This window comes from Poecilia latipinna, unplaced genomic scaffold (assembly GCF_001443285.1).
Source record: "Poecilia latipinna isolate Pla-1442-1.1 unplaced genomic scaffold, P_latipinna-1.0 Scaffold1232, whole genome shotgun sequence".
Taxonomy (NCBI): Eukaryota; Metazoa; Chordata; class Actinopteri; order Cyprinodontiformes; family Poeciliidae; genus Poecilia; species Poecilia latipinna.
The window spans coordinates 115058-132216 of NW_015113848.1; the positions used below are offsets into that span (position 1 = coordinate 115058).

At 42.9% G+C, this 17159-nt stretch overlaps 2 protein-coding genes across 8 annotated transcripts in view; both read right to left on the reverse strand.

Moving 5' to 3' along the window:
• Positions 1 to 12384, reverse strand: part of ahdc1 (AT hook, DNA binding motif, containing 1) — a 35602-nt gene extending 23218 nt beyond the window's left edge. For all 3 annotated transcript variants that reach the window (XR_001427655.1, XM_015054153.1, XM_015054152.1), the window contains exons 1-2: positions 12227 to 12384; positions 11868 to 12127 (exon numbers count right to left, since the gene is read on the reverse strand). The gene's annotated coding sequence lies outside the window, so the exon portion shown is untranslated. The remainder of the gene's footprint in view (positions 1 to 11867; positions 12128 to 12226) is intronic.
• Positions 12385 to 13523: 1139 nt separating this feature from the next.
• yrk (Yes-related kinase) overlaps positions 13524 to 17159 on the reverse strand; it is a 30314-nt gene continuing 26678 nt past the window's right edge. For all 5 annotated transcript variants that reach the window (XM_015054171.1, XM_015054170.1, XM_015054173.1 and 2 more), the window contains 2 exons: positions 16564 to 16695; positions 13524 to 14757 (listed from right to left, as the gene is read on the reverse strand). In XM_015054171.1, the coding sequence (XP_014909657.1) occupies positions 14549 to 14757; positions 16564 to 16695 (341 nt within the window). In that variant the 3' untranslated portion in view covers positions 13524 to 14548. The remainder of the gene's footprint in view (positions 14758 to 16563; positions 16696 to 17159) is intronic.

Sequence of the window (17159 nt, forward strand, 5' to 3'; positions counted from 1 at the left end):
GGGCTCCAACAAGAGGTTTAGACAGATAAGGAGAAGGAGAGGGATGGAGGAGAGAAAGGGAAGAACGAGATGGAGGAAGTCTGCGTGAGGGCCAGGAGAGAGAGGGAAAGAGGTGGGGTTGGGGTAGGGAGGGGGAAGTGGGTCAAGGGGGTCCACAGAGACCGAGTGACACGGCGTGGAAACCCAGCCAGCATCGCGACGCCGCTCCCTCCACATCACCTCAACCCCGATGCAACCTCAACCTGCAAGCCCAGACAGCCTCAGCCTCTCGCAACAACAACGGGAAACATCAGCAAAGCGGACGAGGAAGAAACGGAACAAGTTGGCGGCTATTTGAGTTTGTCTGTGAGAGATGTCTGCAGAGGAAGAGAGAGGAGGAGGAGAACTTAGTGATGTGTTGCATGATGAACAAGCCACGTCAGAGTTTAATGAAATACTTGAAAAATAAAGTTCAGCTCTATGCAGCGGCGGCTCCTACATGAACGCTGGCGCTTTCTCTCCTCTCCATTCTGAGGACTTCCAAATACATAACTTGTCAGAAACACTATGAGTTAAAACACATTGATCAATCGCTAGAATCATCAATAACTTTGTTAATAGATATATACCAATAGATATCTACCTATCTGGACTAACATAATGACCAGCATCTAGATCCTGACAGGTCTGCAGTCCTGATGCACAGCGCATCCTTACACCTCTCTGTCACAGCCACCAGTAATGTCTTTAGCAATTTGTGCTGCAGTATCTAGTCTGATGAAAGCAATCACGTTGCTAACCGTCACTTCACACGTGTTTTAGCCTGGGTTCCCCATGACCCTGCCGCAGGTTCACCATTGTTCCTTCCTTGGATCACTTTTGAAAGGTGCTGACCACTGCAGGCCAGAAACTTCAGAAGAGCTGCAGATTTGGAGATGATCAGTCCCAGGCATCCAGCCATTATGATCTCAAACCTGCTCAAACTTTTTTTCTTACTCTAATGCATTGAGCTCTGAGGACTCAATTAGGGATGCGCAATATATCGACACTAACTGGAGCAGAGAAGCAGTGGTGAAGTCAGAAGTGTGTTTTTTTTTTTTCCCCAGGTAGTGCGATATACATATATATGTATATAATATCTGTAAATATCAATTATCAGCAATGACAGCAATATTATTATGGGATATAAATATCAGCCCAAATCTTCATATTGGTATATCCCTAGACTAAATGTCCACTTGCTGACGTTGAGTCTTACTAATAAGTGCGACGGTGAATAAAAAAGTGCTACGCATCTCACTTTCAGACGTAATGTTTTGCCTTGCTGGTATATAAAGTTTCTCAAATCACAAAGAGGGATCCAGAATCATCATAGACTAATTTAGACCAGATTTTATCACTTTGTGTATATTATTCTCTTGTCTAAATCTGAGGTTGTCCTTATGCCAAAGTGCAATGAATGTACCACTTTTTGTGTTTTCACAACCAGAATAAAGGTATGACAAGTCTCTAACGGTTTGGTTTTTTTAAGTATTTTTGGCACTTGTACCCTTTATTTGATAGTGAATTGACAGTAAAGTCAGCTGTGAGAATCGGGGGCAAACATGCAGCAAACGTCAACAGGCCAGGACCCGAACCTGCGACAGCCGCGTAGAGGACTCCGTACGCGGGTCGTGCGCTCTACCACCCACAACGCTGACTGGTTTTTAAATGGTCAACATTCTCACTGATGATAAATCTAGTCAAATGAAATTCAATAGTGGTGAAAAAGTTAAATAATCCTTTAACTGAGTGAACAGTCATAACAACATACCGACTTCAGCGGCATCTGCATCTGAATTCTCATACAGATGGGGGTGCACACATCCCCACATGAAAAAAAAAGCAATAGAAAACATAGACTGGGCAACTCCAACATGACAATATTATGACGATTTTACTTCCAGTCAGAACACAACCTAATAGAATAGAATAGAATAGAACAGAACAGAACAGGCAATGGGCAAGACACTTCCTCTACCTCTGGCGTCTCATAAAAACGAATGATTAAACAGTATGAAGAAGAACTGTAACTTTCGAAAACTAGTACTGTTTACACTGATAGAGAAACTTTACCATAAGTAGTTTAAATATTTATTTTTTTTGCTGTTGTTAATGATGAGAAAAACAACATGATGCCATGTGTGGCACCAATCCCTGCACAGGTTGTGGATTTACAGGTCTAAGTTGTTTGTGAGATCTAGGTCCTGATTAAAGTTGGAAAAGCTAGCAGGGACTATTGGAGCAGGAGAGAACCTACCATTATTTTGCACATTTAGTTTTGAGGGGCTGCAGCTCAGCATGCACACACACACACACACACACACGCACGCACATCAGAATCCCACCAACACACTCAAACAAGAACAACCCCCCACCCCTCATCCGCCCCGTCCACCCCTCCACCCACACTCTCCTTCACCGTGACCTCTCTTCTCCTTCTCACATCCCAGCCACCCTCGACGAAGAAATCCACCACCACCTCCCCAGCTGCAGGAAATTCCTAATGATCTCCATCACCAGTGTGTGCGTGCTGCGTCTCCTGCCAAGAGCAGGCACGAGCACGCACAACAAACACGCACACCAGGCGCACAACTCAACAGAGACCAACACATAAACCATATGTGCAGACAAACACACACACACACACACACACACACAAAAAAAAAGCAGACAGACGTTCAGACGCACATCTAAGCAGACTTCACAAGGACCAGATACAGCGGCAGCTCAGCCAAAGATGCACGCAGGGGACTGGAGAAGAAGCGGAAAGCACAGGAAATCAGGACCCTCTCCGCCGCAACGACCACCAAAAAAAAAAACCCCCACATGTGACTGCTTCGCTTCGATTTGTTTCACAGGAATATGCAGGCCGAGGTTATTTTAAGACAAGGACCATAGTACCCCCTTCCTTTCTCAGACCCCCTCTGCTTGTCTCCCTCATGCTCAAGCATCCCCTCTCCTCCCGCCCCCACTTTCTTTCCCACAGCCCCCTCTCCCCAAACACTCCTTCTTGATCTCCAACTTAGCCTGACACTCTTCCCCTGCTCTTCCTCACTCTCCTGCAGGCAGTTTTCTGGCACTGCTTATGACCATCCTTTGAATCAGGTCATGTGACCAACAATAACACCAGTGGGGAACAGAGGCATGCATATGTGGATGCAGGAAAGTAAAAACAATACAGATGTAAGAAGGAAAAAAAAAAAACATCTACCTAGCCGAGGCCGAGTCCAAGAACTCCAGTTAAATAAAGACCTAAGTGATGAATGGGGGTTTCCTGATACCTCCGAGATGTTTTTACTGGCCGTCCCCTTATGAAAATATATCTGTGTATCCTCCAGGTTATACATTTATTTCATCCAAGCCTAATTATATAACATTGTTAATTTTAAAGTGAAGCTGGAAAGGAAACAAGCTCTCAATATCTCTAAGAAAGTGTAGGAAGCTTAAACTAGACTTTCTGGGAGTCAAGATGTTCAACTAACTAGCAGGAATTTAATAGATAAAACTACCCGAGGTTCTTTCCAGTCAAAGGTATGAAACGACTGCAATAAAATGTTTTAATTTTAGATGTACAAACTTTTAGACTGCTTAAAAATGTCATTGATTAAAAATGACATATTTTCTTTGTTAAATGGAACAACTAACACTTATCCTTCAGGAAGCCAGACACATTTGGGACAAATGTTATACTCAATTAAAACCAGAATTTGATACTTCCTAATAGTGACGCAAAAATATGTCACCTCGTTTTCCTTTATGAAATTAACAGTTGGATTAGAACAAAATGTACACAAATTGGTTTGTAAGTTTCACAGTTCTTCAGGAGAACCTATCCCGCCTGCGTGTATTTTCAGCAGAATGCAGCTTTCTTAGGTATGAACAACACATAATGAACTCTTCTTCTTCGATGTTAAAAAGTACAGAAAACTTTCAGTACAATAATCCTTTGCTGAAATGGCTGTAGACGTTTATAACTACAACTTCTGCTAACGCTAGCAGCTAGCTTACATTAGCTTGTGTTTTACCGGGAACAACAGCAGATAATTCAGTGTTAGATGTGTTTTTTATTTTCTTTCTACCCTCATTTAATATAGCGCAAGAGCAAAAAGCTAGTTAAAATTCCGGCTCATGAAAATTTTTTTTAATTTTTGCCGTTTGTGGTGTAAATCTGCTATTAGGTTAATCTGTTATGTCCTTCAGCCACTGTACATGCTAATGACTGGTAGTGAGTAAAAAGGCTATCACAACAGTCATTAAAATCAGAACCATCAACAGCATTTGAGCAGATTAACATAAATTCATTCAATATGAATCAGGGTTAAAATCAGAAGTGGGCTACGTTAAAATTGTGCTTTTAAATTCATGTTAAAATGTTAAATGGATGAAAACAAGAGCTGTTAAGATTACTTACTGTCCAGTTTCTGGTATCAAGGAACACCGAGGTTTTAAAAAGTAATGATTTTAGAGCAGCTTAAATTTTCCCTCATACCAAAGACAAAGTTCATATTTATTTTTATAATGCTAGAGAAAATTTCAGTGACCGGATTTTCTCTGACTGTATGCACTGTTGCCAACTCTTTAGTAAGATAATTAATTTCAAGTCTTTAATGACATCATCACTAATTTGCAGTATTAGTCACTTGCATGTAATTGTATTTGGAGCTGCAGAAGAAATGAACAACCTTGTGAAAGCTACAACAATACTAAAAGGCTCCCTAAATATGCCTAGAAAATGTAGTTTATAGTTCAGTTTTCTAGAATACTAAGGGAACTCCATTAAGCTACAGTACAGCATCTTACGACTTTTCCAACAACCTACGTTAACAACCTGAATGGTCTAAAAAGATACAAAAAAAATGGAGTGAATCATTTCAATGCAGTGATTTTATCACATGCTTTGGGACCAACGACAGCACCCACCACATGTTCAGAAGAGTAAGAAAGAAATTGAATTACACAAAAACAGCAAAAGACAAAAAGCACTAGATTTGTTGCTAGTTTTTTTTTTTTTTTTTCCCCCAAAAGCCTGAAAAGTCAATAAACATAAAAACAAAGCCGCTAAGGTGGAAACTGCAGTTTTATGGGACACGGTCACTCTGTGTTAACACACTCCCCCCACCCTCACCTGTTTCTGCAAACTGTCCATCACTCATTACAAGCTAAGGCAATGCGTTTTTTTTTTTGTTTGTTTTTTTTAAAGTAAAGTTAGAAAGTCAACTCTGGTGTAAAGCAGTTGATTACAGAACAAATCAGAATGAAAGTTGCTTTATTCGAATGAAGAGTTGCCTTGTTTTTGTGCAAATCCAGTGATGAGTGCTGCAGATGCAACTTTAACTGATACCATTACCGGTTGCAGCTAATGAAACGTTTTATTCTCCTTATTGATTTTCATGATATTACTCCGTCCCTTGAAGTAACCATGAATCAGAAGCAGATCTTAATCTTCTTTTATTTGTACACAAACTTTGCTTGGAAATCAAGTTGGCTCGATCCTCTGACTTTCATTGTACAGAAAGAGCAGATGAAAGTTGCGCTTCATGCGTCACAAAATGTGCTATGATGTAAAGTCCAAAACGTGTTCACATATAGTCCTAATTCACAATTTTACCCCCCCGCACACACACACACACACACAAAGGACACACAAGCCAGATGCTTGGACCCCTACAAACGCTCAGACCTTGAGGCCAGCGTGTTGGACAGGGGCCCCCATGCTGCGGCCCTGACTTCCCCAACTCCTCCTCCTCCTTCCTCCGTACTCCTGCTCCACAGTTGCTGTGGGAAACGCTGCAGCAGCGCCCGTTGCCAAGGAGAAGGCTGCTGGCTGTTTGAACAACAATGGCCGCCTTGTGAACATTCCAAGTGTAGGTACTGACAGCTCGTCAGCCGCAACCCCAGCAGACACACCTCAGGAGAAGGCACGCGCTCTCGCCGTCCACCCCTGCCGCACCTCTCGGGGCTCTTGGCCCCGAGCCCGAGTGAGGCAACGTAACGCATTCAGACACAAAAAAACACACACACACATCTGTGCAACACTCTGAGAAATTATGACTTCTACTGTCCCTCTGTGTGCCTCTGTATCTCTTTACCATCTCCTTTTCTCTCTCTCTCTCTCTCAGAAACACTCACACGTTGTGCAGTGCATTCATCCATCCCCCCCCGCCCCCCCTCTCCCCGACTACTCTCTGTCTTTCCCTCTTATCTCTTCCTCTTTCCTCACCCCCATCCCACACCTCCCACCCCACCCCCGCACCCCCTTTCTTCCACAGCCTCCTGCTTTCACTCGCTTTCCATCTCAGGAAGTGTGTGTTCTCACTCGCACGCACACACACACACACACGCATGCAATCTCTATCTCTCCTGGAAGGTAGCGAATCCCTACAGTCCCTCGGGGGCATACACTTCCTCGGAGAAGGAGGGAAAAGAGAAAGAGAACTTGAAACAAGAGAGGAAGAGGAGGGAGAGGGTGAGAACTGTATTCGAGGTGGGGATTTATAGACAGACCCCTTAGTGCGCTGATTATCGACTCATATTGATGGGACAATACTGATGGTGGAAATCAAGTTGGCTTTTAATGTGTGTGTGCGCGCGTGCATGCGTGTGTGTGTGTGTGTCTGTGAGGTCTCTGCTGATCCTCTGACTCATTGTTTTTTAAAAACACATACCCAGACTCATGAATACGCGCAGAGCAGAACCCAAAAACACTCCGCAAAATCAGACAGACTGTAAATTCTAATGATCTACAAATAGGTGTGTGTGTGAGAGTGTGTGCGTGTGTGAGTGAGTGAGTGTTGAACGCCAGACGCCGGGAAGCGTGCTTGCGTGCGTGCATGTTTTCCCCCCCATCTCTCGCTCCTCTTTAATAATTGAGCTGATTCTGTCCAGCTTGTTAGGGAGGTACACAGCCGTTTCACACTCCGTCTTTCTCCCATCTTCCTCGTCCTCTCGCGCTCCGTCTCCTCTTTCAACTTGTCCCTCCACTCTCTCATCATTTATCACCCCTTCTCTTCCCTGACCTCTCTCTGTTCCCTCCCTCCTTTCCCTCCATACCATCTCTCTCTCTCTCTCTCTCTCCTCCTCTCTTTCCTTGGTAAATCCCTCCTGTTCTCTGACCTCTCCCTCGCCTCTTGCAGCCTTGCCGCCCTCCATCCACTTCCATCCATCCATCCCGGCTGCCCTCTATCATCCCTCTCCCGCTGCCTCCCTCCATTCCTCCAGAGGTGAGAGGTCGCAGCTTCCTCTCTGCTGTCAGACTCAAACCGGCTGCAACCAGCTTCGCCTGTGGGGGGTGGAGGGGGGGGTGGTGGTAGAGGAGGTGAAGGAGACGAGGAGAATGAGGAACGTAGGTAAGAAAAAGAAAGGAAGTAGGATGGGAAGGGGCTGACAAAGAGGACGGATAGACGGGGGCAGAGAGGTTAAAAGAGTGAAGGAGGCGAGGGAGAAGAGAGGGGGAGACGTCTTCTTTTTGAGTCACTGCCTTTGGCGCCGAGGAGCCGTTTTATGAATGTATCGTGTGGGAGGTGACAGAATGGAGCATACAAACACTGCTTACACTAACACTAAATGGTTGCTGTGAGTGTGTGCGCGTGTGTGTAGATGTGTGTGTGTGTGTGTGTGTGTGTGTGTGTGTGTGGGAGATGAACCACGTTTACCTGCCTTCGGCGAAAGCCATTTCACTCCAGGTGACGTTTGGATTAACGGGAGCAAGAAAGACAGGTCTCTGAATCCTCAAGGGCAAATTAATGACTTATTGTTTTAGCCAGCAGTGGGAATACAGAAACCTGTCAAATATTCCAAATATATCCTGTTACAAAACATTAACAGAAGAGTTTGTTTTTTGTTTTTTTTACAGAAAAATACGTTGGCGAGCGTAATCGCCGCTGTATTCTTAGAGTCGTCCTCATGACAGCTCTATTCATAGATGGAAGAATCAAATCAAAATTCTGTTAAAAGGGAAATTTAGTTTTCCTGAAACGCGGAATGCCGTGTGAAAAAAAATCAGACGTATACCGACTCTAAAACATTACAGGTTTAAGACACACCTCGTCGGAAGCTTAAAATGCTTCTGACGTGAAGTGTTGTCGGGTCTGGTTTGGGTGTCCGACCTCGCCGGGATGAAATCGCTGCAGAGGATCTTGCAGAAGAGTTTGTGGCCAGATCATGCGCGACACTCACAGCCAACAGTAAAATCCTAAACTCATCGGTGTGTAAATTAAGGAGGGATTTTTAAGACTTCTAGTTACCGCCACTCAACATGGAACAGGTCTCAACGACTCGATTTGTTGCTTGGAAAGATGGCTCTCCTCTTCACCAGATAATATCGAGCACGAAATGTTAAATGGCATTTCAAAGGTTTCTGCCACACTGCCCCTACGGTTTGACATCAGTTCCCCTCCCTCACCTGTTGCTGGCCACCGGTGTGAAAGCTAAAGGAGCGCCACACATCAGTCTCATTAAGGCAGCGCTGTTTTAAGGCTACAGCTGGGAATCTATGAGCTGCATGTCTGTCAAGCAGCTGATTGGAGACGACACAGAAGCTGATTAATTCAGTGGCTAATATCGGCTTGTTACACTGTTACTCCAAAACAAGCAGAGGACCAGGATGAGACTCTGACTGTATGGTACCACATCCATATATTATTACCACTTTTAGAGAAAAATGTCAGAATGTCAGACAGAAATTGCATAAATGCAACAATTATTCCTACTGCTGCTAAAATATTGGTTATCACATGTACTATAGTACAATTGTTCAATTATCTTATTTGGATACTTTGACTTAAACTCAAATACAGAAGCTGCAACATTTTTGCAGTAATCTTCAAGTACGTGTTGCATAAGCCCTTTTGGTCGTTCTGCTCTGCATTGACAAGTTAGTATATTAAATTTGGCTTGTTTATTAGTTAAGATGTGTGCTAAGAAGCCAGATCTAGTGTCGATAACAGTAGATTTCACTGAACGTCTCCTTAGTGAGAGGGGATTTGTAGTTGGTTCCCTTGCAATAAGTGTACGCTTGTTTCACTCATCCATTCTCTATACCTGTTAGTCCTTGTGGGGTCATGGGGGCTGGTGCCTGTCCAGCGGTCATTAGGCGAGAGGCGGGGCCACGTCCTGGACAGGTCGCAAGGGTAATGCAGACACACACAGGAGACAAAAAAAAAAAAAAAAACATGCGCACACACTCGCATCTAAGTGTAGTTTGTGACTAGAAAAATCCAAGCAGACAAAAAAGAATAAGAACACTCTTAGTTCACCCAGTGGGCCGACACAAAGTCGTGCAAAGTAGCAACAGGTGAGGGTGGGGGGTGCAAACGGACAAAGAACACTCTGATCACATAGACACTTTCTGTGGTCTCTGCTCAAGACGACTAAGAACCGCAGGAACGATGTGACAAACCACATCTCTGAGATGTTAAAAAGGCGACTTCATAAAGTGTAGCTCAACAAAAAAGATATAGCACACAATGCGAAAGCGTGCTCAAAAACTAGGGATTGGCTTTTATTGTTTCATTTATTGTTATGGCAAAAAGTTTCTAATAATGATAAGAATTTGATTTATTTGATTTATTACTGGTAAGATCAATTGAAAACACCCGCCGCTGACAGTAATGCTAACTGTGTGTTAACACGGTTAACTGTTGGTTCCATGAGTTCATTGATAAAAATCAATAAGTTCACCACTATGATTTTTTTTTAAAGCTACTCTGTGCAGTTTAGTGATAAGAATCACACTTCATGCATCTGATGTTCTGAATAAGATGTTTTCAAAATGAGTATGTCTAAGGTCAGTGTTTCTTTGTGGGACTTTGAGGACTTTAGTTTGATGTTTGCAAATAAAAAAATGTGCAACCCTCTCCCCCTGCCCTCTCATACACACACCCACACACAAAAAGCTCAAAGCACTTCAATGCAAACCAAAATCCAAATTCAGGAGAAAAAAAGGGAAATGGTGTTTTTGAAAATTGACTTAAAACAAGTTTGATTCGATGAATTTCTTGGAAGCTGATGACTGCTGGAGATAGGCACCAGCCACAAGGATGGGTGACTCTTGTTGACGCTTTGCCAGAGAGGCCGAGATGCACAACCTCCCCATCCGGAGGCCATGCATTAATAAAGCGTAATGCGACCATTCAACAGGTTGCACGAGCCTTGACGTAGTTCCAAACTTTATCTAAATTCACTGCAGGAATTTCAGGGGAATCGCCATTCATGCCGTGCCAATCAGTGAGTGTTTCCATCCGTTCGGGACACATGCAAACATGTGTCCGTTCTGCCTTCTCCATCTCCAAATATCTGTATAAAGAGGGCGCCTGGCTATGGCAACCTCACACGCTGATAGGCAGAGAAAAAGAAGACAGGTGATTGGTTGAGCTGTCGGCTGTCATATCGGCAGGGTGTATCTTTGTGACACCGTTAGACGCGCACACACGCATAGCTCCACACACACACACACACACACGCACACACACTGATTTCCCTGTGCTGTCAACCTACACACCTACGAACTGCAGCAAAGTGCAAACAAAGGCTACTTCCCTGCGCGCGCGCACACACACACACACACACACACACACACACACACACACACACAGAGAGGTAGATTTGAGACGAGATGTGGTGTGTTAGGTGCGCTGACCCTGCCGATGAGGACAGGAGGAACATCAACGGAGCTACAAGGCCGTTGCTATGACAACTAGCCCCGCTGCACAGGTAGGAAGCACAATAGGTCTAAGCTGTTCACATTCACTCTGTTTGTCACACACACACGCACACACACACACACACAGAGAGAGAGAGAGAGAAGGTAACACACTCAAGACAAGTCTGACAGACAGCAGCTGAATGCCAAGGTAAGGCCATTTCCCTTTCATACCAACATTCACTGTGGGGAAATTATTCATTAACTGCTAATATAAGAGAACTAAGTCTTATATGACTCAGATCGTGAGACTGTGTGTGTGTGTGCGCGCGTGTGTGAGAGAGAAAGAAAGAGAGACAGAGAGAGAGAGAGAGAGAGAGAGAGAGACTCTGAGCATCACTCTGCATACTAACAGCACCTGCACCAGGGCAGCCTGTGAATGTCTCTGAGGGGCCCTTAAATAACCAACTGTCACTGCTCAGACACTGGCGTTGACTTCTTAGTTTTCCTGCACTCTTTCTCCTCCCTTTTGCTAAGAACCACAGGTAAGAGCTCAGAATCATGACTCTCCAAACTCACACTGGCTGGATCACCACTGCAGGATGAGCTGCTGCTGCTGCCGCCGCCGCTGCTGCTGCTGCTGCTGATGTGTCCTGTCCAACTAAGTGGGGTGGCAAAGAGACTGGCCTTACCCCCACCACCACCCCTACACCCCCGCCTCTCAGCTTTTATATGTAAAGCCAACATCTGGGTTTAAACATCCGGTGCGTGGCAGTCATGTGTGTCTGAAAAGTCCGGTCAAACTCAGGTGGAAATCCACGGAGCCCGTCACACAATTTATGACACAAAACCTCTTTGTTGCCGCTTGCAGTGTGTACATGCTGCCATAATGAGGCTAATAGGTGAGATTATTATAAATACAAAAGGACACACACACAAAAAAAAAAAACAGGTGGGGTTATGTAGGGTTCACTGCGCGCACATTTGCTGTGTGTATTTGAACATCATTATCGCCACATGCATGCATGCCTACAGTTGAGCCCAGATCAGCTGTAGGCATGCAGAGCGGCGGCAGGTAACAGCACCGACGTGGTTAAATAAAAGGAGGAAAAAAAAAAACTCAACGTGAAGCGCTGCCAGATGTGCGCGGCACAGCTGGATGAGTGGACGGTAAGCGTTTTCTGGTGTATCTGCATAAAACACTCACCCCCTGGTGTAAAGCAGAGCGCGGTGGAGCTTGTTTTGCGGGGTGTCAACGCGGGCTGCCAGGCTGGCTGGCTGGCTGGCGCAGGGCTCAGTCCCCCTTCTCGCCCGGTTCACCGGAGCCGTCAACAGCCGTCACCGAGCGGCGTGTCCCCGCTTCATCTAGAGTTCCTCCGCTGCGCCCCGGCCGGACCACCACCGTCCTCCCACTTAAACCTTTTAAAAGCCGCTCCTCCTCTGGCTCAATATCAGCGTCTGCACCCGCTAAATATGGGAAAGCAAAATAGACAAAAGGGGAGAAAATGAAGAAATAAGGAAAAAAAGAGGTTCTGTTATAATCTTGTTCCGAGTAGAGGTACTGACAAAGCCCCGTTAAAAGCCTGCGCTCCGGTTTCGGGGACAGACGCGGGACTCCCCCGGTATGCGGGAGCGCGAAAATCGACCGTGCGCCCGTGCGTCTCTGCCTCTGCAATTCCTGCTCTCTGTCTCCGGTGCGCCCCAGTCTCCGTGTGTGCCTCCCCAACGTGCCTGATTGTCAAAAACACGTGGGCACCCGTAGCTGGCTTTACTCTAACCCGCTGGAGTTGTAGGAAATGTAGTTTTTCAGCTGAAAGGAACCAATCTCAAAACAGAAAAAAGTGCACACGATAAATTGATATAATGTGGGGATTTTTGTTTGTTTTTAAACTTAAAAAATAAAAAATCAAGAATAATTTTGTCTTCCTAAATGGTTTTTGAAGCTGGGATGAGGATCTCACAAGGAGCTAAAAAAAAAACAAAAACAACAAAATGTAATGTAGAAATCAAATTAAATATCTCAGTGATGTATTTATTTTGAGGTATATTTATGTCTTAAAACTTCAATGTAATGATTGTAATCTTAAGTGACAAACTTAAAGGTTTTTGAAAATTGATAATAAAAAAAATGTGACATTTACTCTCATATCATTAAATCCAATGCAACAACCAAAAGAAGAAACCCATCTAAAGTATAAATATAAGGATAAATAGAGAGGTGAAAAAACAACAGTACAAAAAACAATAACAAGCTTTGAACACTAATTATTGTTTAACTCACCATCAAGATATGCAAGTAGTGAAGGTAGCAAACCCACATTCTTACCAAGATATGGTTAACCACCAAAAAATGACAGGCTGGGCAGGAAGAACATTATTCTGAGAATCAGCCGAGAGGCCAAAGGTGGGAGCTACAGAGACGCACAGCTCAGGTAGAAGAGAAACACTAAAGATATTTATTATATAAAAAATCTGAAAGACAGGACAGCTAGTTGTGTATTCCACAATCCTGGACAACAACAAAAAAAGATATTGTGGAACTAAAGTCATACTTGTATTGGATCTATTATCCTTAAAATCGTGATTTTTCTGAAAAATGTCAGTTTGACAGCTGAAATTTATTTTCTTTTTTATTATTATTCATTCAATTTAACTTTATAATCTTCTACCTTCAAATGAAATTCTCATGAAACAATCAGGTTCCCAAAGTCTGCGCGTTAAAAGTGCACAACCTTCAAAAGCAGTAACTATTTCTTTTAAGTTATTAGTTACATTTTAACTTTCATTTACCAAAAGAAGACATAACAACAGTGGTCATTTAAATAAATCCCCAAACACAAACAAATGAGAGAAAAAAAACCCATCACCTGGAAAAGATATCTGATCTTTATTACAATAAAATGAAGTTGCAACATGAAGGTTACATTCGTGGAAAAAAAAAAAAAAACATTAAAAAACATTTAAAACACTATTCCTTCACATTCCACTGCCAGAGATCTTTCCTCTTTATTTTCAACCCTCCAGCCTTAAAGGACAACAACTGTATACATAAATGTTTACTAGATATAGAAATGTTTGTGATGCACAGATATATTTCAGTTAAATTAGAACAATAGACGAGACAATTCATACATAAAGCACATTTCTTATTCCTTCCACTTTGAGCGCAGCATTGCAGGCACTTGTTCAAGGAGACAGACATAGCTCTAATATCAGACCTTTTATCTTTTTAAAATCAAATATCATAACTATAATGAAATCAGGTCTCTGCTCAGTTATTGCTGAAGATTGAATCTTTTTTAAATATCAGAGTGAATCTGTTAATAATCTGGTCAGACAAAGAACCGCGAGGTTCACTGACAGCTGTCGGAGCTTCCTTGAGATGTGCAACTTGTTGCAGGCGAGACTTTTTGCATCAGCATATTTTTCCACACAGAAATCAGTCAATCTGATGGCATTCTCCTCGCAAAATGAAATAAAAAAAAAGAAGAAAAAAAAAAAGAAATCAAAGGACCTGAAGAAATATGGCAGCTGAACAGATCATGCACCCACTGGACTCCCTCAACCCACCCCTCAACACAAGCATCTACATTTTCTTTCAGTTGCTTGTTGTCATGGTTACAGAGTAAAGCAACATTACTGCAAGGCCGGTTCAGGAGAGCTCCAACTCCTCGGCATGATTAACTGATCTGTTCTGAGCAGGATGCAGTGACGATCGGCAGCCAAAAACAAAGGAAATGTCAAAAAGTCGTTGATATGTTTCTTCATACGAGTTAAGTGTGGATCAAAAGCACTGAGGGCACAAATAAACGCTCGACTTCAACGTGCCCGTCATTGTATTTCTGCATGGTGGGTTAAAAGCTCCGCGTCTGTCTGACACGATTCCGGTCACAGGTTTTCTCCGGGCTGGTACTGCGGCTCTGTGGCGGTGAAGTAATCCTCCAGGAAGGACTGCAGGTACTCAAAGGTGGGTCTCTCGTCGGCCTCCCGCCTCCAGCACTGCAGCATCAGTTCGTGGAGCGAGGTCGGGCAGCCGTGGGCGCCTGGCATCCGGTAGCCCCTCTCTACCTGCTCCAGCACCTCGCGGTTGTTCATGCCTAAAGGGGAAAGAGGAGGAAGGATTAAAACTGAATTATGTTCAAAACAAAAAAGAAAAAAAAAACACAACAAAAATCAAATATATTACGCACACTTGAATTAAAATTCAATAACAAAAAATTTAATGGAACACTTAATATGATAAAAATAAAAATCCTGCCTTTTCAAAAGTGATTCTATCTTTTGAACTTTTGGCATTTTGTCTGGAATATACAGTATATTTTATTTGTATTTTTTGTGATGCACCAAAATAATGTACCCCTTACTGTGAGGGGGAAGGAAAATAATTCATGGTTTTTAAATTGTCTCTTTTTAAAAAAAGGTGTTATTGGCTCTAGTGGCCTTTATTTGATAGTGAATTGACAGGAAAGTAGGTAATGAGAGAACGGGGGAGACATGTGGCAAAAGTCAGCCACGTCGAGGATTAAGGCCTCCATTTGTGGGTTCTTAACCCCTGCGCCACCACAGCACCCCTAAACTGTCTTTCTAGCAAGAATGAAGGTTTGTTAGAGAACATTAGAACACAAACCGCATCATAAAGTACAGAGAACATAGCAGGAAGGTCCAGGAGAAAGATGTCGAGAAGCTTTTTGATGTTGCTAGAAAAAAAGGCAGGCAAATTTGAGCAGATCTTTTTTTTTTATTTATTTTTTTTTTTTTTATCTTTCTCTGTCATTTATTTTTGGTTTAAGTTAAGAGCAACTGTGAAGGGACCTGAGAACCACATGCAGCGTTGGAGCTGCATGTTGGAGAGCGCTGACCTAACCTGACAGACTTGGGAAAACAGAGCATTAATCAGAGAAGCAGCCAAGTAGCCTGTGGTAACTCTGTGGGAGCAGCAGGGAACCACAGCTCAGGTGTGAGGATCTATCATAAAGACAACTATAAATCATTACAATCCACAGGTTTCTCATTATGAAAGTGAAAGTGAAGAAAGCTGCTCTTGCAAGGAGGTCATTAAAAGTTCTGATTAAAGTCTGGCATAAGCCAGGTAGCAGAGGACACAGCAAATATATGCAAGGCGCTCCGGTAACACCGGGGTGCTTCAGGTGGGTTGGTACTGATATTTACTGCAACATCATCACAACTCCAAAGGCTCCAAAAGGTTTCGCTTCAGTCTTGGTACTATTGTCCTGGTCAACAAATGTCTCTGTTAAAAATAATAATAATAATAATAACTTTCTTTATATCATCTGAACAACAACAGCTGCATGTGTGCATTAATGTGCACACATGCAGAGTGCAAAGAGAGTGCTAGTGCTCGCTAGACTGAAAAAATAAAAGAAAATGAGGGGAAGATGCACAACATAAGATCCGTTGACAGGATGAAAAAAATAATAAATAAAAACTTGCAGAAGAAGAGGGAGATAAAACAAAATATGAACACGTCTTCACTAAGACAACTGGGAAATTATTCAACCTTGTTCCCACTTCTCACACAATTCTTCTTCATATTTTATCAGATCACCAAGTTGAGGTGTAAGGTATCAATAACATTTTGCTTGTGAAGGAATTGCATGAATTATCTCACTTATTAAAACATGTAAACTCGGGAAGCCTCAGGATCGGCATGCTAATTGGCACAGGAGGGTGGAAGATGCTCAAGAAACGGTTACCCCTCCTTTTACCGTAAGTTCTCATCTACTAAGCGAGGAAGTGCTTAGGCTATGAAGTCTCCAGCAGAGCGGCTCAGTGGCAAGGTTTGTTAGTGTGAAAACCCACCATGTCTCAGTAATCAGCTGTTTCACATGCAAAAACTAAACAGCTTCACTCTGAAATGATCTGAGTTTGGTCTGATCCAGTACCTGGGTAGGGAACACGTCCCTTAGTGATGAGTTCAGTCAGCAGGATACCAAAGCTCCAGACATCTGACTTGATGGTAAAGCGTCCATAGAGTGCAGCTTCTGGAGCCGTCCACTTGATGGGGAACTTTGCTCCTGAAACCATGGTAACACAGTCAAGATGTGTGCTCATGTACTTAGGATAGGTTAGGACTAAAAATAAAGACATAAAGACTAAACTAATAACTATATAAAAAGATGCAGATGAAGACTAGATTCTTTTTTTCTTACTTGCGCACACGTATTTTCAGTTCCAGCTCACTGTTTGCTTCCACTCATCATGTTCATGAATGTCATATTAAATTTAAATTAATAAATTTAATAAATTTATTAAATTTAATAAATTTAATAAATTTAAATTTAATATATATATATATATATATATATATATATATATATATATATATATATATATATATATATATATATATGGTGCCTGTGGTCATCGGGGCCCTCGGGGCAGTCACCCCCAAACTGGAGCAGTGGCTCAAACAGATCCCAGGAACGACATCAGACATCTCAGTCCAGAAATGTGCAGTTCTAGGCACAGCCAAGATACT